The following is a 20987-nucleotide window of genomic DNA, read 5'->3' as shown; positions in this document are numbered from 1 at the left end:
TAAAAGATATAAATTCACTAGAAAAATGTATTTGTCCAAAATTACTCATACATGGAAAAGAAAAGAAAATTTTTAATATTTTACTTACCAAATCTACAAAGGAAATTAAGAAGACTGTTCACACGGATTCCCACGTAAGAAAACATATTTAATGCAAACAACCATGCACGCACATGTATAAGTATATACAGAATGTAAGATTTCTTACTGGAGGGACAATGGGAACACCAAGGTAGCTCCAGTTACGAATCATGTCACTCTCATTTTCTATCTTTACATTCTGGATCAACCTGTCCAAGTTTTCTTCTGTAGTTCCTTAGATAAATAAAAATGAATGCACAGTCAAATAACTGCTACCACAATCATTTCTAGGTTTAGGGACCCAAGAATAAAGCTTTTTTAAAACAAAGCAAACATTTAAATTATATAACCTTCAGTTTGTTCCCAATTCCACATTTTTCCTTTTATTTACCTTAATCAACTTTAACCACTACTTTTGATTTTCCTGCGGGAGACCTGGGCTCAATCCCTGGGTTGGGAAGAACTCCTGGAGAAGGGAAAGGCTACCTACTCCAGTATTCTGGCCTGAAGAATTCCATGGACTTTATAGTCCATGGGGTCTCAAAGAGACATGATTGAGCAACCTTCACTTTCACTTTTCACTTTAATTTTTCTAAGATTCTCTTATGACCAGTAGTAAACCACTTATTGTAAAGTGATTTTAGATCTGGGTACTCCTTGGAAGGAAAGTTATGGCCAACCTAGATAGCATATTAAAAAGCAGAGACATTACTTTGCCAACAAAGGTCCATCTAGTCAAGGCTATGGTTTTTCCAGTGGTCATGTATGGATGTGAGAGTTGGACTGTGAAGAAAGCTGAGTGCTGAAGAATTGACGCTTTTGAACTGCAGTGTTGGAGAGACTCTTGAGAGTCCCTTGGACTGCAAGGAGATCCAACCAGTCCATTCTAAAGGAGATCAGCCCTGGGTGTTCATTGGAAGGACTGATGCTAAAGCTGAAACTCCAACACTTTGGCCACCTCATGCAAAGAGCTGACTCACTGGAAAAGATCCTGATGCTGGGAGGGATTGGGGGCAGGAGGAGAAGGGGACGACAGAGGATGAGATGGCTGGACGGCATCACCGACTTGATGGACATGAATTTGAGTAAACTCTAGGAGCTGGTGATATAGACAGGGAGGCCTGGCGTGCTGCGATTCATGAAGTCACAAAGAGTCGGACACGACTGAGCGACTGAACTGAATTGATCTTTATCTTAATATATTCATTGAAATATAAACAATCTATATTACCATTAATACTGAAGATATAAAGTAGGATTGCTCTTATTTTATCATAATTATCATGATTTTTGCTGAGTAGAACTGGAAGGAGTACTCGCATAGCATCTTTGACTTTCTGTCCTTCTGCATCAGTTCCAAGTGCTAGGTCCTTAATGAAAATGAAATATAGTCAGTGGTCTATGATCTAAATTCATTTTTCAGTTAAAAATGTTACTAAAATTTGCCAAATTTTAATGGAACATTGATGATATTTCCTAGGAAATGTGAGCATCACTTGTAAACTATTACTGTATAAAATGTAAAAAGTCAAAACAATTCAGAAAGGAAGAAAATCATTAAACTTTTGCTAACATGGGAGACAGGAACTACATGTGGCTACTGAGCACTTGAAATGGGTCTAGTCTGAATCAAGATGAGCTATAAGTAAAAACAACAGTTTGAAGATTTACATTTGAAAAAAAGTATAAAAATATTTCAATAATTGTTTTATACTGACTACATGTTGAAATGATAGTGTTTTGGATGTACTGAGCTAAATCAAGTATATTATTAAAATTAACCACACTCATCTCATTTTACATTTTTAATGTAATGACTAGAATATTTAAAATTACATATGACTTGTGTTCTATTTCTATTAGACAGTACTGATTTGAACAGTTTTGGCATCAGAGAGGAGCCTTTAATTAAATGTGCCTACACAGTAAGTACTCTGCAGGGAGTTACCTGAAATGCTGCACCCACTGAAAAAGGCCAGCCAACAATGTTACCCTGAATTAATGCTCCAAACATTGAAATCATCCCATTCAACCAAACATGCAGATTAGGAGGGACAGCCTACTATTAACATGATACTGTATAGCTACTTGTTGGAATTGGTAAGGAATATTGTATTAAATACTAAGTGGGTGTATCTCCTTCTAAAAGATATTGTATGGTTTAGGGCACTATATTGAGCAAAAAGTTAGGTTTTACCTTACAAAGTTAATTCTGGAAATCTACCTTAAATATAGGTGTTTCTGATTCTGCACTTACCTGTTCAGTTTTGCAGAGCTTTTCTATATTAGACTTGAACTTATTCATGCAATCTTCTGCTAAGTTAAGATGAACAACTTGCTGAAAAACAGGAAAAAATCAATTATTTAAAGCATTTTCATTTCTTTTTGTGTAACTGATAATACTAAACTTTTGAGATGGGCCTGAAGGGAAGTATGAGCTTAGGTGGGAAGGAGGTACCATGTAAATCAAGGGAAACAACTCAAGAAACAAAAAAAGTGGAAATTATCATGATCTAAAGGGGATAATCAACAGACCACAAAAAACAGAACAAAAGGGCTGAACTTGTATTGGGTTTACAAGTAGTGAAAAATAAAGTGAGAAAAAACCAGTGAAGTCCATAAAGTCAAGCAGAAAAAGTTTGAATTTACATTATTGATTTTTGATTAGGGAGTAATACGATAAAAATTTTTTTTAGTATTATTCTGGCAATGACTTCTGAGAAGGATCAGAACAGCAAAAACAAAAAAAAATAATTTACCTGCTCACACAGCTTTACTTGCTTTAAAATTTACTAATATGTAACTATTAATTCAAAGAAGCAAGCATAATAACAAGGACTTGTCAATGCAATGTTGAATTTTCTTATCAAGCTGATAAAAAATAAAGTTTCTCTGGCTGTTCAAGACAAAGATATAAAAATGTTTTGGATGGATTTGAACAAATATAGAGAACTCTATTGGGTAGCTTAGACATTTGGGGTATTTCTCAGACCTAAAGTAAGGGTTTAAAGGTCAACTAATACCAAGTATTCCATGATACCCACTGCTAAACTTGATTACAGAACTGAGTGGACTAATAAATTAAAAATGATTTCTTATATATGATACCTCTTACCTTAGTAATCTGTTTACGGAAATGGGGCATCTTTTTCATCAGCTGGGTAAGAGCACTAAGTGATGTCTAGGAAAAATCAAACATTTTAAAAAACTAACTTATGATTCAGTTATTTTATACAATAACTTTTAAATCCTATAGTTTTAAATTTTTATTAATTTACTAAATATTTGCCAATTAAAAAAAAAACAATTTCAAAAGGTTTTCAGTTGAGCCATGATAAAAGTAGCTGATATAAAAATTATTCTCCCACAATAAACAAAACCAAAATTGGACAAAATAAAAAAAGACAACAGCTTTCAAGCAAAGGATGTCTTAAAAATAGTTAAAAGTTAGGTTACTTGAACAAAGGGAAGCACAGGAGGTGATCCCTGCACTCATCTGGCTCTTCTCTGGAACATTTTCCAAAGCACAGTAAAAGGAAGTAGAATTCAAGCAGAAAAAAAGTCTCTCTGAGCAGAGGAAAAAGAGATCCGAGTTTGGGGCTACTGAGGTAGGGTCTGCAGTCCAGGGTACTCGAGAGTAAAAGCCAGTCACAGCATAACTCACAGATGTGTAGAGGAGATGCCTTAGGGTGCCTGGCCAAATACTAAGCTGCATGTGTACAGGGCATAAGTCTTAGAGGCCTAACAGAGAACGACTGCAGAGATTTCACATGGTCTTTACACTAAGACAGTATTGGCATTCTCTGATCCAGACAAAGTAAAGAGCTCTAAGTGAACATCCCAGACATTCAGTCCTGGAAGGACTACGTCTTTGAACTAAATGCAAAAGTGAAATACACTCAACGTAACAAAAGCCTCACATGAAATTTCCACACAATTTAGGTAATTCACCAGCAAATTAACTGACTGCCAGAAAAGAATTCAGCACTCTTTGTAGACAGAACATCATCAACTGCCTCTGCAATATAGCATCCACAAGGTCCAACATACAATATATAACTGGACATGTAAAACAGGAAAAAGTAATACTCAAGTGGTAAAAACAGTCAATAAAAGCAGACTCAAAACAATCCAGATGCTTGAGTTAGCAGACAAAGAATTTAAAATAACACATTTATGTTAAAGAAAACAGGGGAAAAGATAAACTGTAAATGAACGAAAAGATGGAGTATATCAGTAGAGAATCAGACTTTATTAAAAAAAATTCAATGAATGTCCCAGAACTAAATGCAATCTTTGAAATTAAAAACACAATGAATGACATACATTATTGGTGAGACCATAAAATGGTACAGCAAACTAGTAAGTTTGGAAGTTTTCTATATGATTAAATATACATTTCCTATATGATCCAGCAATCCCACTCTTGTTTAAACAAGTGAATGAAAACATCTGTTCACACAAAACTTGAATGTTCATAGTGGCTTTATTTGTAATTGCCATCAACTTGGGAAAAACCTAAATGTTCTGCAATTTGTGAACGGATAACATCCATACAATATATCCATACAGTGGAATACTACTCAGCAGTAAAAATGCTGAAGCCACTGTTATATGTCACATGGATGAATGTCAAGTGCAATAGATTAAAGGAAAAAGCCATATTGTTATTATTATGTTATTTCATAAATGACACTTAGCTGTCATTCTGGAAAAGGCAAAACTATAATAATAGAAAAAAAGAATAGTGGTTCTAAGGTGGAGAGGTTGCCTACAAAGTGGCAGAAGGCAATGGGGGATATTGATGGAACCATCCTATATCTTGGTTGTGGTTTTATGAGAGTATACATTTGTCAAAACTCACAGAATCATACACTATAAAGGGGAACTTTACTTCCTAACTCGGTTTTAAAAAGCACTAGTCAAAATAAAGCAGGTATGGCTATATTAAAATCAGACAAAGTAGAGTTTAAGGCAAAGAATACTGCAAATGAAAATGAAAATGACATTTTATACTGATAAAAGATAAATTCAATAGAAAGAAAACTATCTTAAATTTATAGAGTCTAATTAAACAAGGGTGCATCAGATGATATAGCTTCGAGAGTTGACAAGATTTTTTTAAGAATTAGACTAATTCAGCCATACATTATACCATTCCTGGTAACTGATATTAAAAAAACAGATTAAAAATTTGTAAAGAGATAGAATATTTGAATAACATGATGAACCAACTTGGCTTAATTAACATTAACAGAATTTGTATTGTTTTCAAGTACACATAGGGTATTTACAACAGATCATATGACAGGTCATAAGCCAAGCCTGAACAAATTTCAAAGGACTAAACTCATACAGACTCCATTCTCTGACCACTATATAATTAAACTACAACTCAGTAACAGTAAGATAAGTAGAAAACTCACAAACTCTTTGAAATAATAAAAAAGATTCCTATATAACACATGAGTCAAAGAAGAAATTATAATTAGAGAAAATATTCTGAGCTAAATGGAAGTAAAAATAGGTTATTCCAAAACTTGGGGAATGCAGCTACATAATGTTAAGAAGGAAATAACTAAATATATATAGGAGAGAAAAAAGTAAAAAATCAATGTTCTTAACATCTGACTCAAGAAGTTAGAAAAAGAAAAACAAGCCAAAGAAGGTTGAAATCAATTGAATATAAAACTAACATACAGAAAAAAAATCAGCAAAGCCAAAAGTTGGTTCTTCGAAATACTAATAATATATAAATAGGGGATGGTAACAGTAAAGAGGCTGAAACACAAATCAACAAAATTAGGATTAAACAGAACATAGGTACAGGTTCTATAGACACTGAGAAGATAAGAGGATATTTGAAAATGTAGATTGAATAGACAAATCCCTTAAAAATGCAGTATCCCAAAAGTGATATAAGAAAAAATTAAAATCTGAAGAGCTCTGTACCTATTAAAGACCTTATAATTAAAGACTTCCCCATAAAGAAAACTCCATGCCCAGACTGCTTCAGTTGTGAAGTCTTTCAAGCAATGATGGGAGAAGTAACGACGTTATACAAACACTTCCAGAGAATAATGTGACAGGGAAAGCATTACAATTTATTTTAGACCAATGTAATTTTGCCACCAAAACTGCCTAGAACATCATCACAAGAATAAAAAGAATTATTACTTGTAAATGTAGAAATACTATTGCTCATAAACCTAGAAGTAAACATTCTAAACAAAATATTAGCAAGCAGAATCCAGTGATATAGGAAAGGGATAAGGTATCATAACTTAGTGGAGCTAATTCTAAGAACGCATGGATGGTTTAATGTTAGAGAACAATGAATGTAACGCATCACATTAACAGAATAAAAAAGGAAAAAATAATAGGTGCTGAAAAAGCATTTGATGAAATCTGACACTCATTGTTGATTTAAAAAACAAAAAAAACCTGTTGACAAATATGGAATAGAAGGGAACTTCTTAATCTGACAAAGGATGTATCTAAAATAACCTAAAACTACCATAATACCCAATGATGAAATATCAAACACATTTCCCCCGAGGCTGGGAATGAGAGAAGGATATCCTGTCACCAGTTCTACTCTATATTTTACTGCTGGGAGGTATTAAGAAAATACCAAGTAGGAGGTACCAAGGAATTAGTGTAAAATGTATAAAGAGTCAAAAGGATAGGCTGCTGCTGCTGCTAAGTCGCTTCAGTCGTGTCCGACTCTGTGCGACCCCACAGACGGCAGCCCACCAGGCTCCCCTGTCCCTGGGATTCTCCAGGCAAGAACACTGGAGTGGGTTGCCATTTCCTTCCCCAAGGCATGAAAGTGAAAAGTGAAAGTGAAGTCACTCAGTCATGTCCGACTCTTCGAGACCCCATGGACTACAGCCTACCAGGCTCCTCCGTCCATGGGGTTTTCCAGGCAAGAGTACTGGAGTGGGGTGCCACTGCCTTCTCCAAAGGATAGGATAAATTTTCTTTATTCACAGATATTATTGTGGAACTTTCTGAAATGACAGTAATGTCCTATATCTTGATTTAGGTGGCAGTTCCACATGGTGTGTGTTTACATGTGTGTGTGTATGAATACAAATATATGTATGTAAAAAGTTATTCAGTATACACTGATTTACCGTTAACTCTGGTTTGCAATGTATTGTGCTTTCCTATGTGTATGTTTACCTGGAATATCTTACAAAGTTTTATTTAACAAAGTCTCAAAACTATCACTGGTATGAAAAAATACTAATAAATAAAATTCAGATGATATGTGTCTTGGAAAAAAAAAAAAAGATTTGTGCATTTTATTTAGGTAAATTATGAATGTGAAAAGTGAAAGTGTTAGTTCCTCAGTTGTGTCTGACACTGCAACCCCATGGACTGTAGCCTGCCAGGCTTCTCTGTCCCCATGGGATTTCCCAGGCAAGACTACTGGAGTGGGTTGACATTCCCTTCTCCAGAGGATCTTCCCGACCCAGGGATCAAACCTGGGTTTCCTGCACTGCAGGCCAATTCTTTATCACTGAGCTACCATACCTTAATATTAAAAACCCTAACATGAATACGTTTATGCAATTGGCTAAATGGTCTTTTAAAAATAAACTTTAAATGTAGAGACATTTAAAGACAGATAAAATATTGCTAAGTGTTGAGGCTGGGTAATGGGTACAAGAAAGTTTATTTTCTCTACTTTGTGTATGTTAGAAACTTCTCAAATGGAAAGTTAAAAAGATAAAAAATTTTACACAAACTTTAAAATTCACATTTGTCATAACCTGAAAGTTATATTAACACTCTTACCTTTCCTTCTGTTGCTTTCTTTGTTGATGAAATTTCCTTCATAAGCTTGGGAATTTCCCTGTCAAATTATAAGAAAATTCTTTAAAGTTCTAAAGTGTAATTCACAAAAGTATCTTAAGATTAAAAAATGTACTATTGGTACTCTGTAATTCGTATTTTTTAAAAATATGGAACGAAAATTAAAACAGGTTCACATACTCTAATACAACTGCAATATGGCGATGTCGAATTTTGACCCAGAGGTCATCATCTTCTTCAAGGATTGCCTCCTTTTCCTTCCCATCTGTCTTATATCTACAAGTAAGAGAAGTATGAAACTTTTGGATTATTTTGTGCCAGATAAAGTAAAAGAAAAAATTTTATAAACAACAATTTTAAGACACAGCTCAAGAAACTGAAGATTTTAGGAGGATAATGAAGACCTACTCAAAACTAAGGCATATTGCTATCCATACAACAAAAATCAAGTGCTACGCCCACCATGACCTTTTTACTTTCAATGTTATTTTTTGCTGTCATTATTACAGAGTTTTATCTCAGTATGTTAGAAACAAAAATTCAGTGTTCCACAGTCAACTTTAACAAGAGCGAATATATTAACAACTTATATTCTAATTGCTCAAAACAATACTTTTGATGTACTAATAACCATCAACACAATTGTCAAACATCCATTAAGAAATGTCACTCCCTAATGAAGTCTATTAAGTACTGAAGGTATTTCAGAGTTGGTACAAAATTCACAAACACATATATTTATCTATTTCTATATTCTTTCCTTACCCTATAAGTACATCTCCTTTAAAGAACTGGGAAAGGCAATGAGAGAAAAACTAATGTAGCCATTAAAAACTTTGATTGCTTTAATGAGTTCTACTGAGCTGAGAGGCAGTTAAAGAGGTTCAAGAAATTATTCCAAATGGATACTTAGAAATTTCTGCTCTGTATTATTTCCATTAAAAATCATGATGGAACACAATCCATAGGGAAGTTCATGCTTCCCTCTAGTCTGATCCCTAGACTTTCTTGACTCATAAGAAAAGGAGTATCTCTGATTTTTGTTTTTAAATAAGTCTCTCCACTACCCTTAAAAAAATTAAATCTTGCTTTCCTTGCCAGCAAACCTAGGGAGATAAATATTTTAAGTACTAGGTTAGAAATGTCTGAAAGTTAATGTCAATAGACGGGAACCAAATCCTTTAGTGTCCATTACTTTAAGTCATTTCCAAATCTCTTGAGCAATGCAGGTTTAGAGACCTAAAGGGTAAGAGAGATAAATAACATCCTTTCTGAAAATTCAGAATAAACTGCTTAAAACTTTTATACTAGAAAAATAGCTATGTTGCTCTGTCAGCTAACATTAATACAAATAACAAAGAAAAACTCAGAATTTGACTAGAAGGCAAATAAAAATATAAGAGAAAATGCAAAATTAGTTTAAACAATATTTAAGAAAAAATATTAAATATAATTAGCACAAATTTTTGGATTTTTTAATCTATAAAATTACTAAACATAAGATTTCAGAAAACTAATTTTCATTTTTATTACTTCCAAGCAGTAACTCTTGGCTGAAAAATGCCAATCTGGATTTTCAAATTATGATATCAAATAACATGTTATATATATATTTATGCATGTGGTATACACTCAAATAACATGTTATATATGTGTGTGTGTATGTACATACATAAATGATATACAAAGGTGACAATAAAATGGTTCCTTAATAGAAAAATAATTTCATTTTTCATTTAACTATTTGATATTACTTTTAAAGTTAATATGCTTATATCAGAGTTAAATCAATAGGTACCAAACTGGTAAAACTGCTTCTCTTCTCAATAACCATCCTATATAGTTTTCTAATCTTCTAGTATTTTTAAATACATTATGGTGACAAGATGCACGTTTACATACTTTTGAATGTCCAATTCAGAATAATCACATCCTAACCAACTTGAATATGTTTTCCACTTCAATAAATATTGTAGTGGGCCTGGTTTATTTAGTGAAAAGTACAATTCCAGCTGTTTAAAATCTATTTTTGTTGCAGACATAATTAAGGAAGCAAATATACCAAAAAAGCTTCAAAGCAGTTAAATTACCTATTAACTAACAAGGTCAGGATATTTTTAATAGATTATGATTATAAGTGTAAGAGAAAGATTAAAGCCTTGAATAAAAAAGGTTATAGGGGCTTTAGATTTCTGTTGCCTGCATGAATCATTAAACGCTAACATCCTATCCTGTTTGTATATGCCCTAGATATTCCCTTCAAGTTATACTTGCTTGTATGTATCATTCTCAATCGGCAGTAGATCGTATGCCATTGCCTGAAAGGTCAGTTCATGCACGACAGTGGACACAGGATCAAAGCCACGATCAATTATTATGAGCTGGGAATGAGTTTTACCCTGGAATAACAAGATAAAATTATCTTAAGAAACTTCCATTTCTTTCTGTGAACACATTTTTAATATCTTAGAAAACAAAATCAGACTTATCCTAAGTTCTGCCACATTCTTAAACATGAAGCTATATTTAAAAAGAAAAATATGAGAGGTACAAGAGGGGAAGAAAATAAGACTACAAAACCAAAGCTTTCATAATTAGATTAACAGGCTTACTTAATAATATGATACTGTGAAAATTCTTTTAAAAATATAACATTTGGCTTTCACTAAATCTATTTTCTTGGAATTCAGCTTCGTAAACACTAAAACTGATCCAAGTTATGAAAGGAAGATATTACCTGAGCTCTTTATGTTACACACTGCACTAAACTAAGCTTCCTAGTCCTCTGATACCACCTCTGTCAAGTCTACTCAGACTCCTCTCTCCCCAACCCAAGCTCAAATGCTGGAATTCCCCAGGTTCCAATCTTAGTCTTTGATTATATTATCTTGATAAGATAGTAGTAGCTGTCATTTATTAAACTCCTATATGTGCCAAACACATGCTAATCTGCCTAATCCTCATACCAACCAATGAAAGTACATATCATATGATCCATATTATATGAAAATACAACTCAGAGTAAATATGTCCAAGAACACAGAGTTGGTGATAAAAGGAAAAACTATGTTTATTAAACATTTACTCAGCTGCAAGGATTATTCTAAAAACTTTTTATGTATTAATGCATTTAATCTTCTATATTATAAAATAGGTATTCTCCTATTACCCCCATTTTATAGATAAAAAACTTAACATAACTTGCTAATTGATATATACATGACTTAAATGGCAGAGCAAGGATCTGGACAAAGAACTTAATTCAAAACTGTTATCTTCCCCACTAAACCACATTGTCTATTAAGATTTCTACTACCATTTACATCAGTGATATCCAAATCAAAATTCTCACATCAATACTGGAAAATAAATGAACAACAGTTTCCTTGGTTGATAAAGAAATAAGTCAGATTTTAAGCATAACCACTATTTGTCTTTTATATGTTACCTTTATTAGGCTCTTTTCATCAATCTTGTAGTAGTTTTCAAGCTTTTTTTCAACCAGCTGAGCAAGCTTACTGGCATTATCTAGAGGTTTACTAGAAATGAAAAAGATATTCAAACTATCTTTCAAGACATACTTTAAATTATCAAGTTGAATTCTAAAATTAACCATAAATTAATTTAAAAGATTTTATAAGCATGGAGAAATTTAGATAATAATACTAAATAAATATAATGCTATATCAATTAGTTGGATTTTATCAATGTAAACCTTATCATATGTGCTTCAGATTTTTTTCATATGAAATAAATATAAATAAAACTATAGTTTCTTCATTCCCCTCCCAATTCCCAGTCTTCACTCCTACCCCTAGCCACTCCTGCCCCAAAGCAACTACTACCATAATTTGATGTATATTCTTCCTATCATTACAATTATACATATATTTACTGTTTTATATGTATTTTAACAGTATATGTTTTTACTGTCATATATGTTTGAGATCTATGTTGACATGCACATCAAAAATATTTACTCATTTTAGTTCTATACAGTATTCCATCATATGATTATACTGGATTTACACATTCACTCCCCTAAAGATGGACATTTAAGTCATTCTCAATTTTATACTATTGCAAACAACATGGAAACAAATATCTTTATACATAAATCTCCATGTAAATGTTTCTCTAGGTATATTATTTCTAAAAGTAGAATTGCGGGTCATATAGTATATACGTTTTCAACTTTCCTACCATATTACTCTTCAAATTACTTGACCAATTATCTAATGGTTCTAACACTCGAGGTATGAGTAAAGAGCTTGTCTGGTCACATCTGAATTAAGGAGATTTACAATACTTCTTCTAAGTAATTAAGAAAACTTTTTAAATGGTTAAGGACAATGAAACTTAAATATAAAGCATTACATGAATTTGAAATTGAACAATTACGCCAACTACCTTGACAAATGTCAGTGTTTAAATTAAAGAACACTTTAAAACAGAAACAAGTTATATTATTTATTATTAGTAGTAACAGTAGTACAGTGTATTTACTTCTACCATTTCATTAACGCCATGCAGTATATTGAGTGCTTTATAGATATTGACTCATTTAATCCTAAAACAACTTTATGAGGTGATTACTATTATTTTTCCCATTTCATATACAAAGAAATTGAGGGCAGAAGAATCACAAAGCCAGTAAACAGCAGAGATTAAAATCCAGCTATTTGGCTATACAGAACAACATGAAAATCTAAGAACATAATATTGAGCAAAGCCAGATATAAAAAAATATCATGACCCCATATATATATCAAGTTCAGTATCAGACAAAACTGAAATATGTGTTAGAAGTCAGAATAACAGTTACTTCTGAGGAGGAGACAGTGGGTGATGACCAAAAAGGATCATAAAGGGGGCCTCATAAAGGGGGCCTCTGAGACGCTGTTAGTATTCTATCTCTTGACCTGGGTGAAGTCAGATGTCTGTGTTCACTTTGGAATGATTTATCAAGCCACATAAATATAATTTATGCACTTTATAGTAAACTTTACTTTTAATAAGGAGCAAATAAATAAAGGTACATAGTACTAAAGTCAAACTTTAACTTAAAAAAAAACCCCAAATCTGTTTAAAATGGACACTGGAATTAGATACCATGGATATTTAGACACTATAACCAGTATCCAGATACTATGACTATTTCAATTTGGTGGAAATTCAACGAAACATTAAATGTAAGACAGTATTCCCCAAAGGACAACAAAGACATACTTCAAAAGCATTCCTTAAACTCATGAAAAATATTCATGTAAATCATACAAAATTTAAGCTCTGAAATTCAGTAACAGAGGCTGTCAGTTACTCTGAAATTTAAGCCTTAAACTTTAAATCTCCTATATATACAGCATAATGTTATAAAGAAAATCTGCAAACCAACACACAAAAGCACAGAGACATTACCTCTATACCGAAGAGCAGATAGACAGCATAACATATGATGATACCATTGGGTGCCTTACCTTTTATATCTTACTCCAGGATTTTCATCCAGGGTAGCACATACTGTAACTATCTGCTCAGCCATTGCTTCCATGATGGTATCTTTCCCACTTGCATTATTTGGGTCTGGACTGTAACAGTAATAGAATGCATCTGGTACATCAAGAGTATATACCTAAGTTAGGCCAAAAAAGTCACACTGTCAATTTAGAAATTTGATTAAAAATATACATTAAGAAAAGCACAGTTATTCCTTGGGACTCTACAAAATACTTGTACTAACCATGCTGTTTCCTGAAACAACTGTGTCTTTACCTTAATTAAATCTCATTTTCTCTGTCATCTTGATTTCATTCCTTTTCTCACTCTCCTTTCTTGCTTAATCTACCTCTCTCCTTCAGTTCTTGTTTTATATATAGATTGTACTGTTGGATTTTCTCTACCTGTGCAGCAAATAAAGGGATCTGAGGTAGTCAAAGAACAACAGAAACCTAATTACCTGGCAAGAAGAAATAAAGCCAACATTGGTCTATATATCTGACATTCATTGAAATCTCAACCCATCAGAGAATAACCTATAAATTTTCCAAAGTTAATATGTATCTTCAATTCCTTAGCTTATACTCTTGATACTAAGAGTATAAATAAATTTCTCTCCCAAAGTAGAGAAATACTTCCTCAAAGAACACAGCATTGTGCCAGACATAGTACTGGTCTTTGTATACATACAGTGAAATCTCACAGACATTTTTCAACTAACAAAAGCATTTACCTACATGCAAAGAACTGGATTAGAGATTTACTATTGTGCTATTTGAGGAATACAAAAGAACAGGCGCTCTAATTGGAGGTGAGAGTTTCACATTCAATTAATTTTAATTTTGTTTTTAAACAACGGTAGTAATCCCCCTTAGTCTAATGTATTGAGTATAAAAGTAGACATGTAATAAATAATATAGGTTAACTAATAAATTATGGATAAACTTCCCTGCATTTCCTTTCACACAAAGTAATACATTTCTCTGACCATAACCTATCACTAACAGGAGGAGCCTGAACATGGACTGAGACTGAGCTAAAGCTAATGTGCTGTTTATGTCTGTCCTGCTCAAAGTCTTAGCTGCCATAACTGCCAACAAGTACCCTACAGCTGGACTGTGGCTTTCTCACAGTATTCTATCCCACTGCAGTAGAAAATATCTGTTCAAAAATATTTATTGCCCTTCCTGACAGGGCCTCTCCTTATGGGAGTATACTTCCCACTCATGGATATCAGGCTATCTATGGTCACTGGAATGTGAACAGAAGTGACATGTGCCTACTTCCCTGCAGAAGCTTTAAAAACCATTGTATGACTCCACCATTTCTCTTTTTTTTCTGCTATGTCCCAGAAAAGAGTTAACTCCACTCCTTCAGCTTACATCCCAGAATGAAGAGGATATAGAGCAAAGACCCAGTCAAACCACAGTGGACAATAACATGAATGAGAAATAAACTTTGTTGTGAAACACTGAGATTTGGAGATTTGTTATCACACCTTAAATTAATCTAAGTTATCATCTAATATTCCAATGAGTCAAGTAGAACTCTGGAGCTGGTTTTCTTTCTACACTCACATCTTGTCTTTCCTTCCCTCTCCTCCCCCTACTTTCCATCACCAACATAATGTGTTCCTTTAGACTATTACCAAATGCTTTCTTCATCTCCGTGACCCACAACCAGTTCCTTAAATACAGGAACTCTCTGTTACCTCCACTCACAACTTCCATTTACTTTTCTTGCTAAATTATAGCTAGCTTAGATCTATTTCTATCTAGACACAATCTAGCACCTTCTCCACTAACTATACCAGATTTTTGTACTCCCTAAGGTCCACTATAAACAAACTTTCTTATATTGATGCTTTTCATCTAATTGTCCTAATTTATATGTGATAGTATTAATTAAACCCTTTGAAAGGGAAAGAGTTTTCTTTAATCCCTTTGACTCATGGATTTAGGAGAAGTCAAGCACTTTTCTCTCCATGCAACTTCTAAATATGTTTAACGTACAACTTCTCTTCTTTGGAAGACTATCATATTTGACTACCAATTTCCCTTCAATGATCTCCCAACTTCTACTTTTCCTTAAAGACTTTGGTACTCTTCTGTATCTGTCCATTTTCCACCATCATTCTTGATGGAACCTGGTGCCTCCTACAACTTGGTCCCAGCCTGCCTACAGACTTATTTATCATACCATCACCCCTAATAATCCATAATCCTGCTGCTTTCTTGCACTTTTCTGCTTCTGTATCTCTGCACTGAGGCTATTCCCATTTTCTAGAGTATTAAACTAAACTTACATAATATATTTGGAGAAGGCAATGACAACCCACTCCAGTACTGTTGCCTGGAAAATCCCATGGATGGAGGAGCCTGGTAGGCTGCGGTCCATGGGGTTGCTAGGAGTCGGACATGACTGAGCAACTTTACTTTCACTTTTCACTTTCATGTTTTGGAGAAGGCAATGGCAACCCACTCCAGTACTGTTGCCTGGAAAACCCCATGGACGGAGGAGCCTCGTAGGCTGCAGTCCATGGGGTTGCTAGGAGTCGGACACGACTGAGTGACTTCACTTTCACTTTTCACTTTCATGCTTTGGAGAAGGAAATGGAAACCCACTCCAGTATTTTTGACTGGAGAATCCTAGGGACGGCAGAGCCTGGTGGGCTGCCATCTCTGAGGTCACACAGAGTCGGACACTACTGAAGCGACTTAGCAGTAGCACATAATATATTAAAGGAAAAAAATCTTAAAGTAACCTTTGTTACTTTAAGAAAACAGTTTAATGTTAAACAGATATCTAAAGATTTTATGATTTTGATTATGGCCTTCATCAAAAACAGCAACAGCTTAAAAGAAAAATTCATTATCCAGGACCTTTTTATTTCTTAAAATATCAACCTTATGGTTCTAAGAAATAGTAAACTATTCCAATTCTACAAAATATTAGAATCCAAACACAGAGAACAGAGCTAAACAATACACTAGCTGAGTGATTAGGGCAAGTTACTTAACCACTTTGATTTCCCCATCTTTAAAATGTAGACAGAATTACCATCTACTCATAGGGCTACTGTGAAGATTACATGAATACATTTATGTAAAGCATTTAGGAAAGCATCTGACAGAGAAAGTACTATGTGTTTGTAATTATTATTATTAATTGAAGGCTCATTAACTATTCCAAAGGCAAATCAAATCTATGAGAATCCTTCATTTTATAAAGTAAAATAAATGATAGTTTATATAATGTTGTGTAAACAGTTTACTAAAGAATTTTGTTTTAATATCACAAATGGTTACAGAATATAAACATTTTTCTTTGGAGTCATTTAACAAAGATTATGCTCAAAATCTTTTGATTTCATAATGTAACACACACAGGACTTAGAGATGTGAAATTTAAGTCCAATTTTACTATTAATGCTATATTCCAATTTAGTACTCATGTTCCTCCCTTCATCAGAGTAAATGCTTATTTGTGGATTATTTAAAATTAACCATATACACAACACATAAAATATCAATAGGATAAGTCTTTTTAGCAAATAAGTTCATAAAACTGCATTTTAAAATCGTTATTACAACGGTCAAGCAAGGAGAATGGGCAGCTTGTGCTTAAGAGTAAAACTCTTTTTAATTATAGTTTGTAATAATCCAAAATAAAAGGAGTTTTACTCTAAGCACAAGCTGCCCATTCTCTTTGCTTGACCCTTGTAATAAGCCTTTCAATGCTCAAAAAAAATGTTTTTAATAAAACATTTAAAAAATAAAAGTAGAAAGTACCTGAGATTCAAGTGGAATGAAGGAAATATTTATTTCTTTACATCTTCTTACTGACTTGGAGCAAGAAGCCTTAATTTTGTTAAAGAGACTGTCAGGGCAGACTGAGAGGAGGAAAAACATCAAAGTATATAACTGCATTTAAATTTTCATTCTTTTGAATAAGTCATTCCAACATCCAAGAATATTTATTTTTATATATAATTACTGATTTTCACAAAGTAATTTACTGTGAGGACAGAGATAATATGTAAATACTGCTTTTCACTTTATACAGCAGATAAATTCCAGTAATGAGCACTGTAACAGAAATTCCATCTTCCCCATTCATATCCACCATAACCAAGATGTGTTTTGTTATAGAGCTGTTAACACAGCAAGCTAAAACTGTCAGGAAGGAAAATCATATCCAAACTAAGGACTTAATAAACTTTTGAAGGACTTTCAGAGCTTCTTAGGAATTTACACTTTTCTATACCTGCCACTAAGTATAGCCGCACCATACAAATTTTTCATCTCTCCTTGCATTATAGGGCCTTCTTCAATGTGAGGAAATTCTAAGCCTCCAAACTAGTAAATTCTGCACCCTAGAGCCATCTTCCCCCTGCTCCTGCCTTTTACCTAACTGCTTACAGTTTCACTAAATCTAGGTTGGAGTATTAACCTTTGGCTTCTACTATCTTTTAACACGATGTTCTTTAATTTCAAGATTCCTTAAATTAAGAGAGGCTTCACACATTAAAGTTTATCAACTCCATAAACATGATTTCTGTGTAACAAGGTTACTTAAATGGCAAATACTTATGATATGGCATTTTGTAAAATGCAAACTGCTGCTAGGTATGAGATAAATAATAATTTACAGGAAAAATAAGCTAGAAAGCTGCTTTTTATTTGAATCTACAGCATAGAAAAAGAAATGTGATAGATTTTCTCCCTTACTGTTAGCAAACAGATGACAGTTTCTTCACTGCATCTCCCAAAGGGTCTTATAATATACTTTATTATACAGTCAAATCCCCAGTTGTAACTTTGATTTAAAGAAGAATTCTCCCTGTTATTGGAACAAAATTTGAGGGATAGCTGTCTCCGTCAAACCCCTCTCCCTTGTACACCAGCAAAAATGACCATCTTTTGAAACTAGTTTGGAATGATTTAATTTTCTATCACCTTATCATGAATTAGGATAGAAATAACCTTACATTTTTAGATTCTTTCTAACCTAACTAGAACGAACAATATATAGAAAGTCACTATTTTTTAAATTAGCATAAGAAATATTTCATAATTAGTAGGATTTGAAATAGCGAAGCAATAACTTTTACAAAGCTACTTACAGTCAGTGAAGTAGATATACGCTGCTTTATATTTGTGCTCTGATTTACCTCCAAAATCACGTAAAAAGCAGTCTACAGACTGAAAAAAGGTTGGATGTTAATATACATTTTATCAAATACTAATTTAAATGTGCTACTTTTGAAATAACTAAGATTATTTTGATGATAAAGTTAAACCTTAAATGTCAAAACTGTAACTTACAAACTGATTTTTTAAGATGCTATGTTATCTGGCCACTTACAGTGAGAAGTATAATAAGTAGTAAGGTAAGATATATGAACAGAGAGTGCTCTTTTGGTGATGAGGAGACCTAAGAACGGTCAAGTGACTAAGAAGCTGAAGCAACATAGAAGACAAGACTACTGGAAGAAAATGAATGTACTGGGTAGTATTACCTACACAGATAATGAAACCATCGAAGACTATTACTGGAGAAGTGCTAAAGAGACTGCCAGTGAGCTAAGCGCTAAAATTGCCAAGAGGGATTAGAATGAAAGACTAAAAGGTTAGCAGACTACAAGGAGGAGGGAAAGTGGGTAATATACTCTAACAGTATCTGCCTCTCTGCTGGTAGTTTTCAAGCTACAACAGTCTGAAAGCAAAAACAAACAATTTAACCTTCTCATCCATCTGTTCCTTTCTGTCTCCCTGCAACTCTACAACCAGTATATTTCTGTTAGAGCTCATTAATGTATCCTGCAGGTCTCTTATCTTTCCCACCATCATTTCCATGATTTTTTTTTGCTTTGAGATACTTCGTTTTTATCTTCCAGACTATCTATTAAAATTTCCAGTGATTATCCTCCTCTACAGTCAACTACTTAACTAAGAAAATATAGTTCAGAGCTTCAGAAAGTTTTTACATGTTACACCAGACTCTTAAGTGTACTATTTTCTGTTCAGATTATCACCCTTCCTTCCAAGCTCCTGTATTTTGCTATATGTATCCTTTTCTCATTCTTACTAAACCTCTCTCTGGTCACTTGACCCACTTAGATGTGTGGTTGCTTCTATGTCAGCTCAGCTAACACTTAGGTTTAGTTGTTGGAGTAACCTAAAGAGAGGCAGTACCATAAGAAGAAGGTAAACAGGTTTCTCCTCCTGAGGACTATAAGTATAAAAGAAAACAAACCACCCATCTGAGCTTTCCCTAGCTTCCCTGGTGGGTCAGAGGTTAAAGCGTCTGCCTGCAATGCAGAAGACCTAGGTTCTATCCCTGGGTCGGGAAGATCCCCTGGAGGAGGAAATGGCAACCCACTCCAGGATTCTTGCCTGGAGAATCCCATGGGCTGAGGAGCCTGGTGGGCTACAGTCCATGGGGTCACAAAGAGTCGGACATGACTGAGCAACTTCACGTTCACAGATCTCTTATAACCAACTCTTCCTAAAATCTGTCATTTCATGACCCTTGCCTGAGAACTCTCTGTAGCTAGTCTCCAGACGCTTGCCCAGCCCCTGAGGAAGGAAATCTCACACCAAGTTTCGCTACAAGTGCCCAAAGAGTCCAAGGCCTCACATGCACCCATAGGTCTACAGGACCCAAAAGATAATTGATTCAGGACAGGAAGAGAAACTGGAGTTGGTTGTGGGAGATAAAGGAGTCACACTTAGATATCATTTTCTCTGAATTCTTTGATCCTTTCCTGAATACTTAATTTTGTATCCTGCTTTCTGTCACTTACATTAAAAATGAACACTTACATAGATCATCAAAATTTTCTAGAAATCTCATTTTCAATGGTCACATGGTCTTTCCTACCATTATGTGTTAATACTAAGAATTTCTCTGGATTTTTTTAACAATAAATTTTACAATTCAGAACCTTTTAAGGTTCTGATACAGCGAATTATTTTCCAAAATGGCTGTATTAATCTATACTCCCACTAGCAGTATATAGTAGTTTCTGTTCCATTATCCATTGATAATGCATACTGAGAGCTAGATAAGATACATAGATAAGACAAATAAATAGATGTCTAAATATATACACACACTTTTTTTAATCCCTCTGCAAATTTAGTATGTGAAAATGGTGCTTTTAACTTTCATTTTTTTCTGAGCATAAATTTTCTTATAACATTACAGATAAGATACAAAATGTCATTAAAATCTACCAGCAGCCAACATGTAGAGATTACATTGTAAATATCTTGGTTTTTCCCTACTGTCTGCTAGAGTTAGAAGAAATGAAATTGAAATTGTAAAATTAACATTTTTATTCCAAGAATAAGCCAAAGGATGTGTTGGAAAATGCACTCTCAGATACTACACAGAATAAATGAATCTGATACTTTATATAACTCTAAAAGCTTGACTTTAAGTATGAATTAAATCATGGTTAGATTATAAATTTTAAAAATTCCTTTCCCATAAAAAATATACATACATGCATATATGTGTGTATACACATACATATGTGTATGCCATAGGGAAGTGACTAACATTAATGAAAGATTAAT

The 20987-nt window shown here is 33.7% G+C and overlaps 1 protein-coding gene across 4 annotated transcripts in view; it reads right to left on the bottom strand.

The window, feature by feature from the left end:
• The window catches only part of STXBP3 (syntaxin binding protein 3), a 46240-nt gene that overhangs the window by 10615 nt on the left and 14638 nt on the right, over positions 1-20987 (bottom strand). For all 4 annotated transcript variants that reach the window (XM_042251785.2, XM_042251775.2, XM_004002262.6 and 1 more), the window contains 11 exons: positions 18527-18605; positions 17193-17293; positions 13383-13537; positions 11354-11444; positions 10180-10304; positions 8086-8181; positions 7888-7945; positions 3197-3262; positions 2339-2419; positions 1313-1451; positions 209-315 (listed from right to left, as the gene is read on the bottom strand). In XM_042251785.2, coding sequence (XP_042107719.1) covers positions 209-315; positions 1313-1451; positions 2339-2419; positions 3197-3262; positions 7888-7945; positions 8086-8181; positions 10180-10304; positions 11354-11444; positions 13383-13537; positions 17193-17293; positions 18527-18605 — 1098 coding nt within the window. The remainder of the gene's footprint in view (positions 1-208; positions 316-1312; positions 1452-2338; positions 2420-3196; positions 3263-7887; positions 7946-8085; positions 8182-10179; positions 10305-11353; positions 11445-13382; positions 13538-17192; positions 17294-18526; positions 18606-20987) is intronic.

The sequence above is a fragment of the Ovis aries genome, chromosome 1 (assembly GCF_016772045.2).
Source record: "Ovis aries strain OAR_USU_Benz2616 breed Rambouillet chromosome 1, ARS-UI_Ramb_v3.0, whole genome shotgun sequence".
Taxonomy (NCBI): domain Eukaryota; kingdom Metazoa; phylum Chordata; class Mammalia; order Artiodactyla; family Bovidae; genus Ovis; species Ovis aries.
This window is presented reverse-complemented; position numbering and strand designations above follow the sequence as displayed.